Source organism: Heterostelium album, assembly GCF_000004825.1.
Source record: "Heterostelium album PN500 unplaced genomic scaffold PPL_contig8, whole genome shotgun sequence".
NCBI classification, from domain to species: domain Eukaryota; phylum Evosea; class Eumycetozoa; order Acytosteliales; family Acytosteliaceae; genus Heterostelium; species Heterostelium album.
In genome coordinates this window covers 590,225-614,854 of record NW_008805085.1, presented here as the reverse complement: position 1 = coordinate 614,854, position 24,630 = coordinate 590,225, and the positions used below count along the sequence as shown (strand labels likewise).

At 32.1% G+C, this 24,630-nt stretch overlaps 7 protein-coding genes across 7 annotated transcripts; 2 read left to right on the top strand and 5 right to left on the bottom strand.

The window, feature by feature from the left end:
• Positions 1–696: 696 nt before the first annotated feature.
• On the top strand, positions 697–948 carry PPL_03894 (uncharacterized protein; the record flags this gene model as incomplete). The annotated part of the gene is made up of 2 exons (XM_020574807.1): positions 697–787; positions 848–948. The coding sequence occupies 2 exons, from the start codon at positions 697–699 to the stop codon at positions 946–948; spliced, it is 192 nt and encodes a 63-aa protein (XP_020435221.1).
• A 70-nt stretch (positions 949–1,018) lies between these two features.
• PPL_03893 (presenilin family protein) lies at positions 1,019–11,039 on the bottom strand (the record flags this gene model as incomplete). The annotated part of the gene is made up of 15 exons (XM_020574806.1): positions 1,019–1,078; positions 1,286–3,473; positions 3,554–3,642; positions 3,712–4,643; positions 4,721–4,765; positions 4,841–4,904; positions 4,973–5,275; positions 5,342–5,706; positions 5,770–7,551; positions 7,627–8,181; positions 8,285–8,662; positions 9,294–9,357; positions 9,435–9,974; positions 10,046–10,196; positions 10,261–11,039. The coding sequence occupies 15 exons, from the start codon at positions 11,037–11,039 to the stop codon at positions 1,019–1,021; spliced, it is 8,295 nt and encodes a 2,764-aa protein (XP_020435220.1).
• Positions 11,040–12,302: 1,263 nt separating this feature from the next.
• Positions 12,303–15,495, bottom strand: coq6 (monooxygenase; the record flags this gene model as incomplete). Its single annotated transcript, XM_020574805.1, has 7 exons — positions 12,303–12,313; positions 12,794–12,819; positions 13,083–13,112; positions 13,403–13,430; positions 13,916–14,555; positions 14,621–14,791; positions 14,866–15,495. The coding sequence occupies 7 exons, from the start codon at positions 15,493–15,495 to the stop codon at positions 12,303–12,305; spliced, it is 1,536 nt and encodes a 511-aa protein (XP_020435219.1).
• A 579-nt stretch (positions 15,496–16,074) lies between these two features.
• On the top strand, positions 16,075–17,151 carry PPL_03891 (cobalamin-independent methionine synthase II family protein; the record flags this gene model as incomplete). The annotated part of the gene is made up of 1 exon (XM_020574804.1): positions 16,075–17,151. One exon carries the CDS (start codon positions 16,075–16,077, stop codon positions 17,149–17,151), a length of 1,077 nt encoding a protein of 358 aa, XP_020435218.1.
• A 382-nt stretch (positions 17,152–17,533) lies between these two features.
• PPL_03890 (uncharacterized protein) lies at positions 17,534–21,536 on the bottom strand (the record flags this gene model as incomplete). The annotated part of the gene is made up of 7 exons (XM_020574803.1): positions 17,534–17,931; positions 18,001–18,835; positions 18,917–19,039; positions 19,103–20,192; positions 20,268–20,674; positions 20,791–21,100; positions 21,220–21,536. The coding sequence occupies 7 exons, from the start codon at positions 21,534–21,536 to the stop codon at positions 17,534–17,536; spliced, it is 3,480 nt and encodes a 1,159-aa protein (XP_020435217.1).
• Positions 21,537–22,093: 557 nt separating this feature from the next.
• On the bottom strand, positions 22,094–22,694 carry PPL_03889 (uncharacterized protein; the record flags this gene model as incomplete). The annotated part of the gene is made up of 2 exons (XM_020574802.1): positions 22,094–22,158; positions 22,517–22,694. The coding sequence occupies 2 exons, from the start codon at positions 22,692–22,694 to the stop codon at positions 22,094–22,096; spliced, it is 243 nt and encodes an 80-aa protein (XP_020435216.1).
• A 453-nt stretch (positions 22,695–23,147) lies between these two features.
• Positions 23,148–24,591, bottom strand: gxcEE (RhoGEF domain-containing protein; the record flags this gene model as incomplete). The annotated part of the gene is made up of 2 exons (XM_020574801.1): positions 23,148–24,188; positions 24,274–24,591. The coding sequence occupies 2 exons, from the start codon at positions 24,589–24,591 to the stop codon at positions 23,148–23,150; spliced, it is 1,359 nt and encodes a 452-aa protein (XP_020435215.1).
• Between the last annotated feature and the right edge of the window lie 39 nt (positions 24,592–24,630).

Below are 24,630 nucleotides of genomic sequence, written 5' to 3'. Positions count from 1 at the left end.
TTTTATTATTTTGAGGATATTTAAAAAAAAATGGAATTCAAACTCTAAACATATAAATAATTTTCAAATTTTATTTTTTAAAACCTTTATAGCTGTCTTGGTAATTATTATTTTTGATTAGAATATATAAAGCAACTGATTCACTACTGGATTGTATTGATAATTGAAGGTAGTTGGAACAATTTAATCAATTATGTCAATATTTATTGGTGCCCAATTGGGAATACATTGGTATTTGTACTGATCGAAATTTACTTTTTTTTACTCACCTACTTAAGTTTAGAGGACACCAATTTTTTTCTTTTCAAAAGAATTGTTTTTAGAATTATTTCAAAGTTATAAAATATCAAATTTGGAAAATCATCATAATAGAATAGTTAATCTAAAACCCAATAAATTAATCTTAATATAATATAAAATCTGTCTTAAAAGATTTCTCCAATTGATTTTCAGTTTGTCATATTTTAAATTGATTTTTGCATTAGAAATATTTTCGACATTGGGTATTATTAACTTAAAAAATAGATATAACCTCGTAATTATTTTAAATTTAACAACCAATTAATCTTTTTCAATTTTTATTTGAATTTATCTCTTCAAAAATTAATTCAAAAGCGAAACATATAAATAAAGTTCAACTTTATTTGAAAATATATATTTATAATTCTAAATTTAAAATATTTAATATCTTATAAAATGAATAATAAAACTTTATTAGTTGTTTTGGTAGTTCTAATGATCAGCATGATTTGTATGGTTGCTCATGCCAATGAAGATGCACTTACTTGTAAGTATTTGTCTCTTTTTAAAAAAAAATAAAAATTAAAAAATATATTTTTTTCTATAGGTCAACAGACTTGTAATAATATTCATAATGACGTGGCCTGTAGATCGAATCTAAATTGTTATTGGTTGTCCACTGGAAGATGTTTTTGTAGATTTGTTTAATTTTGTTTGTTTTCTGAATGTAAAAACAAAAATTAAAATAAAACCAACAATTTTTAATTCTCCTGTTGAATTAGAATAAAACATTCAACCATGAACGAAGTTCATTCATATTGAGTTTGGAATTACAAACCTTTAATATAAAAAACTATCTAAAAAATTTCTTTGTAAAATCTTTTATATTTGATTTTTGTTTTACAATCTTAAAATAAAATTCAAAAAAGTAATGATTATTCTTATTTGTTGAATTCATTTTATTTCAATTAAAAGAATAAATGTTTGAGGATTGTCCGGATACAAAGATTTGAATTGATTGAGGTAATTCTATGAATGAACATACTGCTAGTTTGCTTGATTCGAATGTTGTGCAATCGTCATAGTGAATATCTTGATAATTCAATCGAATAAATGACGTGCTGGTGTTGAATGATAAGCCATATTCCAACGGTACGAAATTGCTTCCAATTATTTGAATTGAAGAGTCGAGGAGAATGTGACTTGTGATTTTTGGAGCTGAATAGGAAATGGTGAAATTCTCTACAAATTCAATTGATTCACCACTGGATTGGGTGGCAGATAAAAGGTAGTTGGATCCGATACCTGGTGGAACAAAACATTCAATGAAGAGATCGAATGGATTACAATCGATATCTTGAGAATTTAATTTGAAGTTAAAGTCATTAGATGCAAGACTAAGACCATATCCTCCCAGTTGAATTAATCCACCACTTGTACTGACAATAGAGTTGTTGATAAATGTTACAAGAGGAGGATAGTAAGTGAATTCTGTTTGTATGGATTGGTCTCCGGATTGAATAATTAACGGTTGATTGGTATTTTCGTATTCCAATTGGAACTCAATAAATTGGTTGGTAAAGTTGGTGATTTCAACCATATTGTCACCAATGAATAAGATTGGAGGTAGGTCTGAATCTTCTTCATGTCCAAATCCATCACCAAGAATTCTAATACGATCGGTTGGGTCACCGGACGATGGAATAAAACTAAGAATTTGAGGACCACTGAAGCTAAATGATTGTGTTTCCAATGTGTTGAGATTCAATTTTGTTGATTGATCTTTGACAATAACTGTGATGGATCTATGATCACCAATAGCAGATGGTGTTAGACAAGCCACTGAATCTGATGTTAAGCTAACAATGGGGGAACAATCCAATCTTTCATCAATTAGAACTTTAACATTGGTTACATCATCACCAAAGTTTGATCCGTAGATTGTCATTAAATCACTTCCATAACTGTTGATAATATCTGGTTGGACACTGGTGATTATTGGTGAATCGTAGTTGAACAAATATTTGGTACGCTGAAGATTGAATATCATTTGAGGAGTTGACAATAGAATATCATTGTTTTTACCAACACCTTTGGGTACTTGACAAGCCAATTTACTCGATGAAATGAATTGAGTGGAGTCACATTCATTTGTACCAATGAGAATGGTCATTGTTGAGTTGAATCTAATTCCACTGACAGTTATCATGTATCCACCATTGGTTGATCCACTTAATTGATTTACTGATGTAATAACAGGACCAATACCAGAACAAATAGTGTCAAAGTTATTTGAAAGGAAGTTCGATTCACTATTCATTTGAATATCACACAATTGTGAGTTCAAAGTCGAGATTATCATTCCATTGAGATCTGAAGAGATTACACCATTGTAGTTGCTTTTCTTTGGAAGATAATAAACTTCGAAATCACCAAACTGTGATTTGCTAATTGATTTACTTATGATAATACTCTCCAGGAAGAAAGTAATCGAAACAATCGATAATGGTGAAGCGATGGTTGCTCTTGTTCCAGTGGAGCCAATATCCTGATATTTAAGATCAACTGCATTTCCATCGAAATCACGATTCAGTTCATCGATAAACAAAATTGGTTGATTGTTAACCTGGTTGGTTGGATCCAAAATAAGTGTTTGGATTGCTTGGCTTTGTCCGTTGACATTAATCCATTTATCAAATGATAATTCCAATTTCTGAATTTGATAAGCTGTTAGTGATAGAATATCAGTTGAATTGATTGAGCTTGATGGAACTGAAAATAATTGCTGAACTCCAGGTTGTAGAGATCGTTCATCTTGAACAATAAATGGTCTCTGACCGAGAGGATTTGTTGAATTTGATGAAGTCAATAATGATTGAGAATGTGAAAATGATGATGGATTCATCATAAATAACATTTGCAATGGTCTTAGAACGGGTAGTGGTCTTGGAATGATATAGTTATTGACGAGAATAGCATCAAAGTTTTCACCTGGAATATACTTTCTATTAATGAATCGCAGGAGGTTCTTCATTGTTAGAATACGTCCATTCTGTCTGGCCTTGATCATCGCCTCCAATAAATCAGCAACAAGAATACGTTGGTCATTATTTACTCTATCGATTTTACCACCATATCCATTTGTATATGAAGTTTCCATCCAATCCCAAGCAGCACCAGCACTTCTTCTAACAAGTTTATCATTACTTGGATTGGCCATATCATAATTAATTCTAAAATATGTATATATATTTGCAAAAAAATATTAATAACAAAGGTCATCAATCAATAATGAATGTTACAATAAACATACTCTCTGTAAGTATCAATATTTGGGAAATCTGGGAAAATGTTATTCATACAACCATTGAAAACAGCAGGTGTTAAACTTGGTCGTAATTCCTATAGAAATAAATTTAGTTTGTTAATAATCCATATTCCAACAAGTAATAGAGAAATTAAAATAATTACACTATAGAGTTTTTTGGAGATTGCCAAGATTACACCATTGGCCCAATTGGGTGCATCAGTACCAATCTTATATATGAGTAATGCAGGATCTAATGCACCGGATTGATAATAGATATAGTGAAGTGTCATAAAGTAAGCAACTTCCTCTTCACATACAGCATCGGCTTGTCGAATGATAAATGGTGGTCGGAATTGAGGGTTGGCCAAAGCTGGTACGGGGGCAATTTGAAATTGATAAAAGTTTCTCTTGGCATTTGGAAGCTTCGTAATAAATTCAGAGGTGAATTTGATTAATTTGAAATGGTCGTTCTGTGTCAGGTCATAGGTAACCAATGGTTGCGCACCAGCATATACATGTTCATAAACAGTTGGGAAAATGGGTCTAACATAATTGGGTAGAGTGGGAATTATGGTGGTTCTGGCAATGGCTTTGGTACATTCGGTCGCTGCTGCATCGTAATCACAAATGGCTCCGACTGTTTGGTCATACCCAATGTAATGGAGCGATAGCAAATCATTGGAAACATAGTTCAAAATATCCGGTTCGTTTGGTAGAGTTGGTGGAACTGGAACAACTGATCTTTCACCATTGACACCAACGGCATGGGTTTTTCTAGTTCTAAGCGCATTGAACTTTGCATTAACATCTGTAGCAGCGGTTCGTGTACTAGCAAGTATTGGATATATTTCTTTAGGGAGCTTTGAGTAGTGGTTTCCATTTATGTAATCCTTGACTTCAACTTCGAATGTCTTTGTCCAAGCACCCCTATTTACCTTAATTGGTTGAGTAACTCCATAGAATAAACCAATACTGTCAATTTTGTCTGTTATTACATTATTTATATCCATGGTATTGTATTGTCTAACCATTCTATTAAAGAAATAAACTAAATATGGATTTTGTATACAGATTACTCCTCCACCACGATAACCTAATTGTTTTTTAATTTATTTTTTTGTTAATTAATTATTTTCTAAATTTAAATTATCTTTTTAAAAAATAAATTACCTTGACCATTATGTCTATTGCTATCACCAACGCAGAAATAATTTTCTATTTTAATAATAAAAGAAAACAGATTTGTCAATTTAATAGATTTAGAAATTATTAATCAAATTATATTTATACCATTTGGTCCAAGTGCATTAGCACCAAAAGTTGGATAGACTGGAAATCCCATTTTTGCATGTTCCTAATTTTATTTAAATTTTGAAAATAATTAGTAAAGGATAATTTTAATAGCCTAATTATGTTACATACTTTCTTTCTTCCACTGAAATGATAATCAGTAAATATTGTTGATCCATCCAATTTAGCATAGTTGGGAGGTAAGTCGAAACAAGCTACATTTAAGATTTTCTCTGTAACTTTCATTTGAACAGATGACATTGCAAAGAAAAATTCAACAAAATATTTCTTTCGGAGTGTATCAGCAACAACTAACCAAATATCTATGCCATCGATTTTTTTTTCTTTCCATACAACGAATTGCGAAATTTGATTCAATTGGGCTGAGGAAAGATCTTTGAATGGAGATCTATTATCCGAATAACTATTTCCAATCTTCATAAAGTAAATAAGGTTCATATTACCGGGTATGACAATCGGATTCTTTTTCCAATAACACACATTTTCCAGTGTCTGTCCCGCGATGTTTGCAACAATGCTATCACAAGCCTTAATGAAATCCACTGGTGTCTTTCTTGGTGGAGTGTTGACAGCTGGTACACGTGCTGGGTAATTAAGGTAGTGAGAAACGTAATCATAGAAGTATGGATATCGATTCATTTCAGCTTGATTCCATCCAGCTACATTTGGAAACAAATGAATTTCACTTTGAAGATTGCCATCATTTTTTATCACATATTCCATCGCAGTTTCTATATTGTCGAACGCATAACAAAAGAAATGTTGATTGAAATCTGCTGCACCGAGGAATTTGATTCCATCAGCCGGACCATTATAGGCATTTGCATTTTTATTTGATGGAAATGCTAAAAAATAAAAATTATTAATATTGTACCTTTTAAAAAAAATTATTTAGATAAATTAAATACCTGGATTTGAATGAGCAATATGAATACCAGGAGATAAGTTTGTAGCTGGATCAGGGTCGTCAAAAAAAACCATAGTCTTGAAATGACCATGGGCTGATTTTCCATCGCTATTTTTTCTCATACTGGTGAATCCAGAATCACTTTTTCCTCTCTTTCCTTGATCAGTTCTGGAATTGGGTTGATCATTGAAAAACATAAAGTAGTAGTTGGCATAGGATACCTTGAAGGTAGCTTCCATTGGAGTCATCATACTTGCAGTATCACCATGGTTCTGAAGATCTCTGTGTCTCTGGAATCTATCCATTGTAGAGTCGATATACAAATATTCGTCGAGTTCTCCTTTGATCTTATAAATAAACCACCAGTCCACTGGATTGTTGGTTTTGTCTGGAAGAGCAGGTCCCAAGCAAGACAATTTGGTCGAACTATAAGTAACAGTATCGGAAGATACAACACCGGCAGAAAGGACGTTGGGTTGTACAGTGATAGTGACAGGATACGTTCCAAATGCCAACTTGGCAATACTACATGATACATTTGCATTATTATTAATAATGACGATATTAGTACATGCAGTTGCACCAATATTGATAGATATTAATGCAGCTGATGTTCCAAATCCAGTACCGGTTAAAGTAATTACATGAGCACGTTCCTTTGTTGATTGACTTGGTCTAACAGAGGTAAGGGATGGACCGACATAGGCAAGACTCTGTCCAGTTAAATAAGAGTAATCAACGCCATTGATATTGACAACCAAAGAAACTGGATAGTTTCCTACTTTAAATCTCGGAATTGGACATGTAATTTTGACTTCTCCATTTACTGCGCAACTTGAAATCTTGATTTCCGAGGTGGCAAATTTGATAGAGGTTACAAAGTTCAATCCAAGTCCATCTATAACAAGATTACCTCCACCCATTGGAATGTTGGAAGATTGAGTCTGACCAGTAACTGTTGGAATGGCATAACTGAAACCAAACCCTGTTATTTTCTCGACACCGTTGATAACTAATGAAATGAGGTCAGTAGAAACAATACCTTTTGGTGGGACGGAGCATGTATATTCAGTGTTGGATGTTCTTTCTAAATATTCACAGAATTGAGTACCAATTTTGAAGGCAATGACAGTGTCCATATCTTCAAGTGGAACAACTGGAAAACTACGAACTCGGAAGGTCACTGGAGTGTAAGAGTTGATGAATCCTTTCTTGATATTGAGATCAATAATATCAGGTGGTCCAATATCCAAATTCAATTTGTTGGTCAAGATATTTTCAGCAACAACTGTGACATCGTAGGATCCAGGTTGATAACTGGCAGCATTGATCTCAACAATGATCATATTATTATGTAAAACGGAACTTGGTATGTGATCGACTCCACCTATGGTTACTTTGGTAACTGAATTAACATAATTTGCACGGATTACAATTGATTTTCTGATGGCTTCGGTGATGGATTCTGGTTCTATAGACTTGATGGCAGGAACATAGTAAGTGAAAGTTGGATTTAAACCGGCATTAAAGATCTGACCATCAACGATGACATTGAAGTTATTGACTTTTTCGGATAACCCTCCCATATCACAGGAAGCTGCTGTACAAGAAATAGATTCGACCTCAGTATTTGCATCCTTATTGTAAGAATTATAATCCACAACACAATTAGAATCACCTATTCTTATGGCATCGATATCATTTAAATGTCTACCACTAACAACTACTCTGGTACCACCAGCAGCCAAACTGAATTTAGGTAAAAAGTTGGAAATTACAGGAGCTATAATATATAAATGATAATAAATAATTAATAAAAAGAAAATGACAAACAATATTAAATAAATAAATTACTTACTATAAACAATAAACTTGGGAACATGAGTAAATACTGTTGCTCTGATTTGAATAGTAATATCAAATGGTGTTGATAATCCAGCGGCTACTGTAAGCAGAGGTGTATCACAAGAAATGACACCTTTTTGAAGGAATCTGACGTTGGTACACGGTTGACCACCAATAGCAATAGTGGTGGCGGGTTGGTCAGCCTCTGGTATGATTGAATCTTCCTTACCGTAGATCTTGATGTTCTTACTGACTTGGCTGACAGCTTTATTAGGTGAAACATCATCGACAATTGGCATGATGTTTTGGAATAGAAAATCAGCTTTAATTTCTTTTCCAGTGGCAAGCCTAACTTTAAGCACTAAATCGTTAACAGCGACAGCAGTTGGTGCAACACAAATAATTTTAAAACCACTTGCCGATGTAACAACAGCCTGAACACCATCGAATCGAACCTCTGGATCCGTGTCATAGTCGTGTAACTTGAAGTAATTACCAGAGATTGTTACCGATGTTCCAGCTTGATGAAGATAATTACTTTTTGGTTTGAAATCATCGATTACAGGTGCTATTTATAATATTTTTAATAATAATTATTTTTTTATTTTTATATTTTTTATTAGTTGATTGGAAATCTTTAAAAGTAATTAGAAATATGACAATATACTTACTGACATAGTTAAAATCATATTGATAAAGTGGATTAGGTGTATTAGCTAATATTATATGAAGCCTTACTTGTTGATCATTATTATCTCTTCCTCTTTTTTTTAATATAGTCAAATCCATTGGTTTTGCAGGTACTACCCATTCATAAATATTGGTAGCAACAAGACCTCTATAAGCGAAAACAGCTTCCTTATTACCATTAATAACTTTCAAAGTTGGTAGTAGAACTGGGAAATCTGGTGATTCTATTCTGAATAGATTGCCACCATCGGTATATCCCAACCTCTCTGATATTCTGGTAATAGTAAATGCATTTGTTTTGTGAAATAAATGAACTATCAATAATATTGAAACTAACAATAGTTTATTAAATTTCATTTCTATTAGTAAAAAAAAAAAGATTAAAGTAAGAATTTATCTATCTTTTAATATTTAAATCTCTTCTAGAAATTAGAATTAAGTAAATAGAGGTCGTATTGTAGATCATGGTTCGGCTGTGTTCAAATCGATAGCTTTTCGAATCTTATTTACTCGTCGTTTCCAAATAAATCAAAATTAATTAAACTTAATTCGCTTAGGGTCATATCATACAAATACAAATGAAAACAAAAAAAAAAAAAACAACAAAAAAAAAAAATGATCATCATTTTTTTTGGTCGATGAGATTTGGATTTTGATTTGCGAAATTCTTTGAATCAATCAATATATAAATATCTTAATTTAGTTGAAAATGATTAAAGTTCACAATATTATTGTTATGGTGATGAAACTAACATAATATGTTTTTCTTTTGAATGATAATCAACGAAGTTCATTAAAGAAATGAAAAAAGAAATAAACTTTTTTTTTTTTTTTTTTTTTTTTTTTTTGCATTTCATCTCGATCCAACATATACAAGCATAATAATACTACTATTTTATTATATAAATATTTGTTCGACAGTCAAATAGTGCAAAAATGGTATTAGGAAGATATCCGAAATAAAATAGTACAGAATTCCGAGGGCAATACTGATAGGCAATGCAGGCAATGCTCTTTTATAAACAGCCAACAATAACAGTGTAATGAATAAACCCTAAATAATAATATAATAAAAGATATTAGTTATATATTCATTAATAGGTTTAATTATTATTACTCTTTTATACATACAGTTAAAATAGCTACGAAACAAATGAAAACAAGAATGATTTCTTTATAGGCAGCTCTTCCAACCAAGACACTGTAGAATACGAAATCACCAAGACCAAGTTTGATTCCTCTGCCTTTCTCAAGTGTGACCGAGTCAGTTGATTCAGAGAGTTCCGATGTTGAAACACCTGTAGACATACTCTCGCTATTTGGAGAACTCTTTGGTTCTATCATCTCTGATTGCGATGGAAGATTGATTGGTATACTAGTAGGTGTTGGGAATGGTGATGGTTTTTGACTATTATTAGTATTATTCTGTAGTAGTTGTTGTTGTGTTGCTGTTGTTGTTGTATTCATTTCAATTGATTCCGATTCAGCCATACCAATGAAAACAGATGCATTGTAGATAAGAGCAGGTATACTCTCACCTCTTTTTCTTGCAGTTTCAATCAATTGTTGTAGTGGACCACCTGGACATAACACGGCAAAAATATCATAGATAGAAACCAACACCAAAATTGCCCAAGTTGTCCAAGATGGGAATCTTGCCAAAAACAAAGCCTACAGAAAAAAAAAAAAAACAATTTGTTAGTATTTATTTAGTAACGTTTCTATTTAAGACTATTACGTACTAAAAATGCACTTAAGCAAATTAGATATGCTTGATTCAAGTATTTTGGACAAAACCAAAATATACAAACGATACCGCCAGCACTGAAATTCCATACTACAAAAACAAATGTAAGATAATCCAATGCTATATTTACATATGTTAAAATCAATCTGAAAAACCAAACAAAGATTAATATTATTAAACAGACATATATAAAAAACAATAGATATTTACATAAACAAAAATCCACCAAATACACCAAGTAGTAATATAGAGGTAGCCATTAACCACCCATACAATGCTTTCATGAATTTAAATTTGTACAAAATGACCATGATCACAGTGCTCAGTACCACTACACCAAGAAAGATGAGTGAATTGATCAATGTGTTGAGGAAGACTTGTTGGATGTTGGGGTCTGTATCATACTTGAAGCCCGCTGGAATATCAATACGATTGGCAGGTGGTGGTGAAGACTGGTTGTCGGGCACTGAAATTGCACGAATAACCGCTGTCACCACAACCATGGTGAAGAATACCGGTATAGCAATTGAAACCATCTGGTCTGAATAATCGATTATACAAGGTGGTTCTAATTCTTCATTTTCAGCCATTTCGAATTCACTATCGCTATCACTTGTACTCTCATCGCTTGTTATTTGTATTGGTGGTGACGGTTGAGTTTTATCACTAAAATTACTACTACTACTACTATTATTATTTACAGGTGTCAGCTTTGGACTAACAAATAAAACACTACTTTTACATTGTATTTCTATATCACTATCGCTATCACTATCAATATATTCATTATTTTTTTTAATACTATTATTATTATTACTATTTTTATTACTTTTATTATTGCTATTACTATTTATATTTATTACAATATCATTTACTAATAATTTTGGTGTCGGAATATTATTATTATTATTACTATTATTTTCTATATTATTATTATTAATTTCCAAAGGTGTAGGACTACTTTTTTCATTTTTATCTTTGGGAGACATTTTTGTTTGTATTTATTTTTTTAGAATACTGGATTTTGATTAGAGTTGTTAATATTCTGTCTTTGTTTTTGATATAATAATTAAATTAAATTAATTATCTTGATTTTATTATTATAATAAATGTGTGTGGTGAATGAACAAAATAGTAGTATTGTACCTAATACTATTAATTTGTAGAAATTGTATAATTTATGTTCTATATGATTTATAGGTTTGGTTATTTTTAGTGCATGTCAAAATAATCTAGATTGACATTATATTTGAAAAATCCGCGTGATGATATATTTATTATTTAACTTGATAGAAAATGAATGGTGAGATTTAAAAACAAATAACCCAAAAAAAAAAAAGATAGAAAAAAATAATTATATGATGATGATGATTTTACTTTACAAAAAATAGAAAATCATGTAATATAACAATTATGTTTTTTTAATATATATATATTGTTTTGATTAAAACATTTATTTTTTGATATAATTATTAATTTATTTATATTTGTTTAAATTAAATTAAATTTTGAATAAAAAAAAAACTAATCTATTTTGGATGATGATAATTGTAATGAATTGATTATGGGTTAATTAATTAATAACAATAAATTATATATATATATATATATAAATTTATATATTTGGTATTGGATTTACTTTAGTTGTTTGGTTGGTTTTGTTTGTTTATTGGTAGAATTCTATTTGTTTTGTATTTTTTTTATTTACTTTTTATTATATTTAAATATTGAAAACACTGGAAATATTAAAATTTATTAGACAACAAACAACATTGATTCATTCACGCTCATACCACACACCAACAAATTAGTGGATGTCTTTTTAATTATGCAATAACGATGATACTAAAAAATATCAGAGACAAAAAAGTTTAAAACAATTTGATATATCTTCCAATATATATCATAAGGTTTTGTGATACTGTTGTTTAAGGACAAGTGTGGTTTCCCAAACAGAGAGTTTTGCAGGTGTCAAATTTGTTGTTGTTGTTGTTTTATGTGGAGTGGTATTGGTGTTTGGTTTTAGAGAGAGAGTAAGATGAATGAAATACTATACATAAAATTAATTGTATATTGCTTCTATTTTTACTGGTTTAATCATTTTAAATAGTAAAAACAAGAGTTATGTGGCTGAAGAGATAGAGTAATTAAAAATAGTTATTTGTTTGTTATTCTTTTTTTATTGTTATTATTTGTTGTTTGTTGTTGTTGTTGTTTTTGGCAAACAAATGTACTCTTGTTTTTGATTATTTTTATTTGATATCTAATATGGAAATTAAAAGATGATTTTTGTGTAGTTTGTTCTTATTTGTTACATATTTGCATGTTATCTACGAATTCCAATACCATTACGACGTAACTTAACACACACAACCTCTGCTTTGAGACAAAACCAACAACAAAAACAACAATGTCAAGAGAAATAATATACACTGATTTAATTGGGTTGGTTATTATTTGTTTTTTTAGTGTTTTGTGTGTTTGTGTGGTGTGGTGTGGTATGATGTACTGATGGATGGATTGGATGGATTTTATGAGTATATATTAACTCATTAGGAAAAATAAAAACAATTGTGGGAAAAACTTAATTCTATCAATGTTGTTTCGCTACCATTATTATTTTTGAAAAGTTGAGTTTGTTTGTTAGTTTTTTTTTTGTTGTGTGTATATAGATATTCTATATAGATGTATTCAGAGTTAAGTTCAACCCAATTGTATCAACCAAACCACACAACCCATTTACTACCTTCCATATCAGACATGATTTGACTAAAAGAAGAAAAGAAAAGATATACATACTTACTATTTTTCACATATCCAACAACAATTTATCTCTTTATTCTATTGATATTTGTTTGTTTGTTTTTTTTTAACACTAAACACCATACTAACTATTATCTATATGTATTCATAAACATACAACCACAGTTCGAACAAAACAAACAAATCTTATCATTACTTTAAAGAATTATTAATTTTAAATATTTTTTTTCTTTGTTTATTTAACATTTGTTTTAAGTGATTATATATGCATTGGTTTGGTGATGACATATTTCTTTTCACTTTTTAAAAGATATCGTCATTTAACTTTAACATTTACTAAACATATATAAACACAAATCAAAAAAAATAAATGTGTTTGATATTTATTACAATAATAATAGATATACTAAACTGTGTAGTGAGAGAATTATATCATTTGTACAAATTAGAGAATCTATTAGTTGACTTTTTGGAGATATAGTTCAAAGTTTTTAGAATGATATCTTTAAAAACGATAACGTTTTAAAAATGATAACGTTTCAAATGATATAGATTGAAACTGATGGAATGAATCAGTACAACCTTTTACTACTGAAGGATTTCCTTAAATTTTTCTTCTTTTAAATAAAAATAAAGATAAATATCTGTTTTTAACTAGATTTGAGTCAGTTAGACAAACCCAACCAACCATCTATAATTTCGACATTAATAGGTGGGAGATAACAAAGTCAATGAGCATTCATGCACAACTTAAAGTTTAAACAGATCAATCAATTGATCGAATAGATTCTACAAATTTTATAATAATCTTTTTCAAACAATTTACAAAAATGATTAAAATGTTATCATTTTTTTATAAATTTAATAATTATAAATTTTAATCAATTATAATAAGTCAGATTTAATATGTTATATATTGTTGTTTGATTCTTACTTATAAGATTGATTTGTTAATCAAATTATCACAATTAATTGGTAAAAAAACATTCTTTTTTTTTTTGTTTGTTTGTTTTTTGTTATGAACTACAGTTATAAATATAATATTATATTGTTTATTATATTGATTGTTTATTATTATCAGTATTGTTAGTTTTGTTGTTACTACCAATACCTTGTAAGTTTGAAGTTCCTTTCGATATTGACATGATTAATGATTTGAGTGGTGAGAGATTGTCGAGTAATGTCAGACCGAGATTACGAATGGCAGTGATTGGAAGTGAGCTGCTACCAAAGAGATGGAACAGTGTGTCTATGGATGCCATCATCTTGATGTTCTCTAGTTTTCTATTCTCTTGGTAACGCTCCAACATCATCTCGTTGCCAACGTTGTAACCGGTGGCTTGACCCTCCGACAGTATCTGTGTGAGTGCAATGACATCGGCCAATCCAAGATTCACACCTTGGCCGGCCATTGGATGAACTACGTGAGCAGCATCGCCAATCAGACATAGTCCACGTTGTGTATATGATTTAGTGTGTTCCAATCGCAGAGGGAACGATGCACGCTTCGAAGAGACTCTCTCGATGGGTGGAATTGAAATCTCATTGCCCGAGAGTCGTTCTGGATTCGTACTTAACACATTGTGTAGTAGATCGACAATACTGTTGTTACCGTTTGTCTTTGCACCTGACAACCATGCGTGTTTCATCTGTACCATAAAGCTATCGTCGTCCAACTCCAACAAATAGTTTGCATGTGCAACATTCGTTGACCAAATAATCGATGCATATCCATCTGCAAGCTATAACAATAACAATGACTTATTAACATATGATTTAATCGTTTAAATGTTGTTGATATACATACTGGTAACATTGCGATTGGTCCAGTCGGTAAGAATCTTTGATATAAAGTTGTTGTTTGGTATCCTGGTGCCAATTTAATTGTACATACAACTGCTTTTTGGTTGTAACTCTTTCCTAGACTCTCTAGATTCAATTGCTTCTTTATAATAGAGTTACCTCCATCTGCTGCAATCTAAATTGATTTGAATAAGCAAACAAACATTAGCAAACTAATCTTTAGAAATGTACATTTTTAGAAAATCTTACAATTAAATCAGTTGTTAATTGTTCATTGTTTGCAAGTGTAACTGTAGTTTGTTGTTGTGTTGTAGATTGAAGTTGAACTGACTTGACGGAAGCAGGTGATTTTATGGTGATAGATTCGTACTGTTTCGATGCCTCTAGCAATGCCGATGTAACAAGCCTGTTCTCCAAGATATATCCCATCGACTCTGTGTTGTCTTGGAAGTGTATGCCACCACCGCCACTGGCATCCCATACCTTTAGCTGATTGAAAGCAGCGGTTCTCTTGGTGTCTTTGATGAGTGACCACGCACCGATCGCATCGAACAGTCCCACCGACGTATGATTGAATGAGAGAGTACGAAGGTCTGGCTCGGCAGTCAACGGATACAGTGGCTGCACCGGTGCACTCTCGATCAGTGCAACGCGAAGATGTTTGGTGCTCTCTGTTGATCCGAGAGCACACGCCATCGACGAGCCAACCAAACCACCACCAACAATCACAACATCATAGTGTTGTTGCTCTTGCTTGATTGGCTGTGTATTATTAAGTGAATCACCACTACCAACACCACTATAACATCTTCTTGATCCTGTTACTCTAAAATTATTATTCACCAACAATAAAGTTGATTTATTTAAAAATCTATTCATTTCATTCAAAAAGCAAATTTGATCAACTCTTCTCATTGAAGATGATTAATTTGTTTTTTGGTTATTTTTTAATGCAAAAAACAAAAACACATAATCATTAATCGCACAGAGGGATCAAACAAATCTTTATTTTTATCAGCCCTATGGTGGGAATTTGAATAGTTTAATATGAGGTTGTTTTTTTTAATTACGTTAAGCTCACTTTCATTTGTCAATTATTTTCAAAGTCACTGTGTTATTGAAAATCAATAAATTTTAAAATATTCTTTGTATCAACCATACTATTGCTTGCGTACCCACTCTCTTAAAATACATTTAAAAAAAAAAAATTAAAAACAAAAATCTGAAATGTGTTAATCTCCAGTGAAATAGATTTACAAACTGGAGATTTAATTCCATTAGCAGACTACAAATTGTTAAAAATGAACTTTAAGCACACTTACAAAATAATTTAAAATCAAATTTAATTTATTAATTTAAAAACATTAATAAATGTATGTGGATTAACTTGTAGAATTCACTTAATTCATTTCATTCATTCAAATTCATAAAAATCAACTAATAATATTATTTTCAACAATGAGCAAGAGTGGTATTTCAATTCCAACTGAAACGATTGGTTCGATTCCTCGTCCGGACTACCTGTTAAATGCTATGCAACAATTTGGAGCAGGCAATCTAACAGCTGCAGAATTAAAGGCAACAATGGATAAAGCCACCTTGGAAACAATTCGTAGATTAGAGGAAATTGGCTCGCCAGTTATTACCGATGGAGAGCAATCCAAACCATCATTTGTTACCTATGCCATTGATGGTTCAAAATCCATTGTTCCAGGTGGTGTCACTATCCCATTCGCCGATGGACACACCCGTCAACTTCCATCAGCCAGCGGTAAATTTGCCTACACTCACTTTGCCTCTGAATTTCTTTTGGAGGCAAAGAAATTAACCTCATGTCCAATCAAACAAGCTGTTATCTCACCAAGTGCCATGGCATTGCTCTATCCTTCAAGTGGAATCCCCAACTATACTCGTGATCAATTCATTGCCGATGTTATTGACCAATCGGTATTGGATATCAGAAAATGCTTGGATGGTGGTGCATCTTCTGTCCAAATTGACTGTACTGAACTACGTCTTGCACTTAAACTAGATCCAAGTGGTTCAGTACTCAGAGAATTCGTTGATCTTATCAACAAAGTTTTGGAGAAATTCACCCCTGCCCAAAGAGCTTTGATTGGAATTCACACATGTCCAGGTGCTGATCAAGATGCAACCCATTCTCTTGATGTTGATTATGCAGAACTTATCCCAACACTTTTCAAAATCAACGCTGGAAGATTCTACATGGAGTTGGCAGCAGAAATCGATAGAGAAAGAGTGTTATCAATCATTTCAAGTCATCTTCGAGAAAATTGCAAGGTTTTCTTGGGTGTTATCGATGTAAATGATCCTCGTGTTGAGACTCCTGAAGAAGTAAGAGACAGAGTGCTGGAGATTGCAAGACATATCCCAGTTGATAGATTTGGAACATGTGATGATTGTGGATTCTCTCCATTCGCTGATGACAAATCAACTTCTCGTGAAACTGCATTTGCAAAGATTAGAGCAAGAATTCAAGGAACCAAGTTGGCATGCGATATGCTTGGTTTATAAGAAATCTTTTTCACATCTCTTGAATTAGATCTAGGCCAAAACAATAAGAAATAAATTGTATACAATTATTTTCCTATATATGTTCTATGTAGTTCAAAATTTAGTTTATTATATATGGCTTATATTACGTTTATTTATATTTTATTTTATTTTATTTTTTTTTGAAAATTTAACTCATATTATATCAATATCAATCTCTCTTTCTCACAACCTCTCTTTTCCCACAACTTGGGAAACAAGAAAAAAGTTAGTTTGGGCTTTTCATTTTTTTCATCAAGAATAGGAAATAAATATACAATTTTATTTGAACTATAGAACATTATTTATTTATTATGATATTTTAAATTAAAGTTGTGTATGTGTACTATTTATGTTTGTTTTTCTATTTCTTTTGTAGTTTTTTCATTTCGTATTTAAGTGAATCGTTTTCATTCTCCATCTCTGCCATTGTCATTTTAGTCTGGATGAATTTCGACTCCAACGTCATATATTCTTGTTTCAAGGTCAACAGCTCTTGGTTCGACTGTTTCTTGATATTCTCTAGTTCAGCTGTGAGTTGGTTGATCTTGTTGTTGAAATAATCCTTCTCCTCTTCCGATTGAGCAGACTCTAATGTCTTTTTAAGAAGTTCCTCTTCGATATCCTTGTATGCCTTGGCATTTGTCTTTCTGTTTGTATCGGTGATTCTAACAATACCTTTTGGTCTGTAGGCATCAGAACCCTTTGATTTATTTCCCATCAGAATTTCACAATTTCCAAGTTCCAGACTCCAAACAATATCTATACAAAAATTAAAAAAAAAAGGTTAGTAAATAATTTATTATTCACCGATATATAATGATCATTTACCTAATTTAACTTTTTTAATTCCTTTCTTTAGATTATCGATATCCTCTTTCTTTTGTTCGATGGTATTGACAAGCTTGGTGATAAAGTTTTGGATATCTGGTATTTTGAGTCCGGATTTCTTTGATGAGCTACCCTTTTTCTTGACTACCATCACTTGTGTTCCTTGGAGTCTGACATTGACCTCTGCAATCCAGTCGTTGAGTTCAGAGTCGACGGCAATAGCAGTTGTCGAATCTTTCTTTTGACGACGACGATAGGCAACCAACAAGTTGGTATTGTCGGCTTGACGCGAAGGAATGTATTCATCTTCGGGAACAGGAAGTGGACGAAGAGTGGTGGATGTAGTGAGTTTTGGATGCTCGATACCGGTGGCTTCGAACGTTCCAACCTTGAATACAATATTCTGACCGGTAGCGTTATTGACCAATGCCAGTCCCATCGATTCAACCTTGAATTCACTCAGTGCACTGCCATCCGATGTGACAGTAGTATCGACAATATCACCAACCATTGTCTTTGGCTCCAAGAGATGTTGGAGTGGCAGGAAGAATACACCCTTCTGAATGCAAATGTACACCGACCAATGGTATTGTTGAAGAGTCTTCTCGACCTTCTTCTTGATAGTCAGAGTTCTATCGATATGCTTCTCCTTCAAAGTGTTCAACTTCTTCTTGGCAACCGATTTGATTGACTTTATTCTCGATTGCAATAAAGCTTTCATCTTGTCTGGCGACAAATACTTCTTGCCAATGTAATCCAAATACTCTGATTGATCTTTAGTAATTCTAAAATTGAAATCACTAGAGATAAATGTTAAATCAATCTTTGGAATTCTCTGTTTTTATAAAAATTAGAAATAAATAAAGTTAGTCATCTAGAAACATTTTCAAAAAAAACAGTGGAAATAGCTATCTACCTTTTCATTTAACAAAAATTGTGAACGAGATGCTCTTAAAAACAAACTAATAGTTGTTGGTAGTAATACATCTGTACTATTACTATTTTCATTTATAATACATGATATATTTTCCATTTTGAACTAGATAATATATTATTAGTATAAAATAATGTTTAAGTTGTCAAATCATATTTAAACACTTACTGAAAATCTATGATCCAATCCAGATAATGTTATTGGATCTGGCACAGCAGATGAGTCGATCAGTTGAAGACCTTCATATAGATGTGGAACATTCTTCCATTCCGAATGATTACGCATTACGAATGATCCCAACTTTAACTTCATGGTTGAACCTTTGAATCGTTCTTCGTTTGGATCCTCTGGAATGAAAATTAGTGTCTCGGTTGCTTTTACGATGATCTTGATTTGATTCTTCCAATTGCTACCGAGCTTGAATTTTCTCTTGAATTTAGAGATGGTTTTCTTGCCAGTCTCGACGACTTTCTTCTTGAGTGCTGCAGGATCGATTACCTTTCCTCCGGTCTCATTGTTTTCCGCTGCTGAAACATTGGCTACCGATCCGTTGCCATTGCCAATATCAATCTCCTGAAGAGTGCTACTGCTTCCATCGACCGATTTCGACGGACTGGTTGGATCGATCACCGAAGAATCACTCTCGGAATCAGTCTCAAGATCCTGCTCTGGTGGCATCAAGAAGGAGATCAGCTTCTTCCAGGAGCGACGATCTCCATACAACATAAAGTGAGAGAGATGAAGATTCAACTCCAGTCCAATCAGTGGCGGTAGTGGTTTGCCATCGGTGGACACCAGCTTTGAGAGAGGATCTGGATTCTCATCGGTAACGATCGGTTTACGGAAGATAAAGTTACCTTTCATCAAGTAGGGACCTTGATAGTGGTGAATCTGAATACGCTCACTGATGCCATCGGAACTGATCGATGTAATCGAGTGGTCGTACTTTCGGGCGGCGGGACGCGGACTCTCCTCATTGTTTCCACACAACTCGTGTTTGACCTTACGGCTCTTGAATGACTCGATCTCCTGTATCTGCAAGCTATTCATAACCACCGATACAATACTCTCTCTAATCGGAAGAGAGTAGATAACTACACCGTCTTCATTGGTCGGTTTATAATTGACATTGGTCGAGGTAAATCCAAAATGCAATCCATCACCTTGGAATTGGAATCCACTATCGAAATTACTATCACTCGTATGACTATCAACCAATTCCAATCTCCATTTATCAATATGAAAATCATATGTAACACTATTGAATTGATTGATAGATTGATTAATATATATATTGGTAAAGAATAGTTTGATAACATGTTTGGCTACTTACTCTGAATGCTTTGGAAGTGGTACGTCAGGTTCAGTTGATGGCGATGCTGGATTGTTAAGTGGCTCCAGATCACCGGGTGAAGTTGATCTCTTGATTGGAGATGGTGACGATCCTAACAATGGTGAACCATTCATAGAACCTGGTGAAAGTGTGCTACCCTCCTTCTTTAAATCCTCTTTGTCTTTCTTTTCCTTCTTTTCCTTCTTCTTTTTGCTGCTCTTTGACTCTGGCTCTGCAATGGCAGCGGGTGGTGGTGCTGCTCTTGCCAAAATCTCCTGGAAACTGGTGAACAAATCGGATATTAAATGCCATTGAGTCAGTGTCCAATTCAAATTCAAGAATCCCATCAAAATCTCTACTTTAGCACTTAGTTGTGACCAATCTTTAATTCTTCTTTTCGATGAAAACTAAATATAATTGTAATTGTAATTGTATTCTATCATTTAGTACTAATTAACTAGAGAAGAAGAACAAACTTGTAAACTATCTATAGATAGTTTTGTTTTTGTTAAAACTAACATACCAATACTTTAAGTGGCATATTCTCAATAACATTATAGGACATTCCACCGATATCTTGAATTTTGATGGATATCGATTTGGCAGTGATCAACTTGTGGAGTGACTCTATACCTTGCTCCTTGTCGATTGTCTTTATCTGTGTGAGATCGACTGGTTGGAATCCAGAGTTTGTCGATTGAACCAACACATCATCCACCTCCAAAATCAAAGAATCACCTCTGCTTGTCGAAACTGACACCTGTAAGTAACTTCTTAACTCCTGCATATTCTCTGTTACCTCATTTCTCTTATTCTTATTCTTCTTTTTAAACCTATTTTTGATGATTGTCGTTAGTTAATCAGTCATCAGTAAGTGTATTTGTTTGTTTGTCTGATCCTTTCTTCTTGGTTCTGATTATTATTATTATTATTATTATTATTTTTGTCATACTTTTTGAATTGAGGTTGTAATGCAGTGACAATCTCTGGTTCTTTGAGTTGAATAGATATGGTTTGCATTGACATTGTTATTGGATCTTTACGGTAGGATGTCCATGGTACTTTGGCGGTAAGTGTGTCACAACTAGCTTGTATGACACGCAACTGTGGTGGAATCAATAGCAACTCTTGAATTACATTCTCATTCAAATGTAAATCTACCAATTGACCCTCACCTTTAAGCAATGACAGTGAGAAGTTATCAGGAGTGAAGTTCTTTATAAACAACTTCAAGTACTTTTTAAGTACTTTCAATACAATTGCCTCCATATTATATTATATTATATACTATATATTCTTATTCTTATTCTTGATTATTATTATATTATATAAATAAATAAATTAAAAAAGTAATAGGAAATGTCAAAGTTTAATTCCTAAAAAAAAAAAAAAATTACAAATTATGGATTATTATTAAATTAATATTATTAATAATAGTCTAATAGATAAAAAAATAGATGAGATGAGATAGATTGTGTATGTATCTATAGATAGGAATTAAATGTAAACAAAATACAAAAAGATATTTATAAAAAAAAAAAAAAACTAGATAAACACAAACAATCATACATACATTCAAATTTTACAACCCTCATTTTATTATTTTTTTTATTTAATTTATTAATTTTTTGTTGATGTGGTTTGCAGGATTGGTCATTTTTGTTTTGGAAAAATCATGAAGTTCAAATCTGTCTCTTTTTTTTTTTTGCAATTTTTTTGTAATTGAATTGATTAATTTTATCAATAATCAAAGAAACGAGTGAAGTTAATGAGTTTAAGGAATAGAAAAGATAGGTCCTTGAAGAGACGATGAAATCAGCTTGAATTCATATCAATGAGTTAAAGTGTTCATTTGATGATATAAAGATTAAAATATTTGAGGATGATCTTTCTATTAGAATGATAACTTTGTAATAAGTTTTAAATTGGAAATTTTTTTTATAAAAGATCATGTCAATTGATATGAAAGGAAAAGAGCAAAGAAGCATATAGTAGCAAGAATGATATAGATATGACTGAAATATATATTATAGTACTCACATAATATAATAAATATCAGATTGTATCGATGGATATTTGTCAGAAAAACAGACTTTAGTACTTAAAAAAGAGACTAATATCATTGCTTAGCAAAAGATTAAGAAAGTTGATTATGATTTTTTGGTAATAATAATTTTTTTTTTTACTCGTTCGGTTTTTTATTTTTTAATATTTTAATGATATGTTAGGATGTTCTCCAATACAATTACTATTCATTTCAAACAAAATCATTTTCAAGTATAAAAAGATTGTATGTGAGGAGGTCTCTGTTACACTTGATTTGAACCCAACGTCCATCATGTCAAGGATTACAACTATTGAGTCTTCGAAAGTGTTAAAATTTTGATGGATGCTATTGACTGTAAGATATTTTGATAATTCATTCATTTTTCATGACGGTTATGGGAATTCAAAATCAAAAAAAATGGTAATATGATTTCAAATCTATTAGTTTTAATTTGTATATCACATGTGTAGCTAAATTTGTCATACTAATATTCAATAAATTTTTTTTTCCATATATATCTTTTAAATTATACAACTAGTAGCATATTCAGAACCACACATTAATTTTACAAAATTATTTATCGTTGGATCTTAAAAAAATTTATAAATATTATGAACAGGATAAATTTTACATCATCCAAATGTATTTAATTAAGTTTGAATTTTCTAAAAAATCTAATGTTTCTCATTATTTAATCAATGTTTTATTAATAATATTATTGGAAACAAATCAATTTTATATTAATCACTTTTATATTTGTGGAAATATCAAATATCTATAGTTAATTGTTAATAAATATTTCGTCTTTAAATAATTTTATTTTTTTATTTTTTTCAAGTAGAGGATGAAATTTCAATGGTAATCGACGAAGTATCATTTCCTCTGGGTGTAGTGGCGGGAGATGTTGTAGTGGCAGGAGATTGATTGCTAAAAGTTGTGCTGGTAATGGTTGTGAGTGATCCTGATGATATGGTTTTGTTTGATTTTGTTAATTTGATGGGTGTTGATGAGGTCGGAGATGATGTGGCCGATTCACTGTTGCTGCTGCTGGTTGGTGTCGTGCTACAACTATTCAAAGGGAATGTACCGTAGAAATTGGGTTTGGGAAGAGGTGAAGGTGGACGGTGAGGGAAAGCTTTAGTCATTTTGTGTACATCGTGATAGCGTTGTGAGGGTGTCGATGGTCGTTGCCATTGTTTGGTGGGAGTTACAATTGTCGGTTTCGATGGTGATGGTAGAGGTGATGCGGTGTTGTTCAGTAGCGATGATGGTGAGGGAGGAATGTTATACAGTTGGTTGTGGTCGATGTGAGTGGTGTACTTCCAGCGAGGCAGCGGCGACTGCGGTTCTGTCACTTTCGATCGAGACCAACCACTGGAGGCGATCGTCGGTCTTAAATAGGAGGGTACATTTGAGTAGTTATCGTGGAAGTTGTCGCTGTTGGAGAGAACGGCGTCGATAGCCTTTTTGTGCATAGAGATGCTGTTGCGTGGCTTTCGCTTTGATGATGCCGATGCTGGTCGCTTTGGACTGCTGGCGACACCAGTGTTGTTGGCGACTTGCTCCTCTTCGTCGGCTTCACTCTCTTGCGAAGTAATACATTGATTGATATTGGATGCAGTGGTTCTCACCATTTCTAAAAGTTTGCCAAGATTGTCATAGTCCTCATTCTGTGGATTTGTGTTCTTGAGCAAATCCGAGAACAACAATACATATCGAGGTGTTTGCTGAATCGGTAGAATGAGATAACTCGGTAGATATCCAAACAATGAAATCAACTCTGAGAACGTTTCATTGTCGACCAAAGATGAATAGATTTTAAAAGCATTATTATAATTCTTTACATATGGTAAATAAGTTGAAAAAAGTGGTAACTATTATAATTATACAAAATAAATTGTTAGAAAAGTTATAAATTTTGGTTGTATGACTGATTCATTTCATGATCATGATACATACATATTCTATATAAATTTTTCCAATAAGATGTGGAGGTGGTTTGGAGAATGTCGATAAAATCTTTCTATGTAACTCTAGAATCTCCTCGATATTTGAAAACAATTGATTTACTTTGTCGATCGATATGATGCCCCTGTAAAACTCATCCTCTATCAGAGGTTTCTTGAGGTTCTCCACTAAAAGATTCAACTTGTTGATATAGGTCTGTTCGAAATTTATAATCTCTCTAATAATAAACTTTCTATATTTTATCTTCCTAACTATATATGTGGTGTGAATGATTGATTTATCAAAAATATTAGCAATGATTTTTTGCATTTAGTTTCATATTTTAAAACCTACAAAACTCTGAATGTT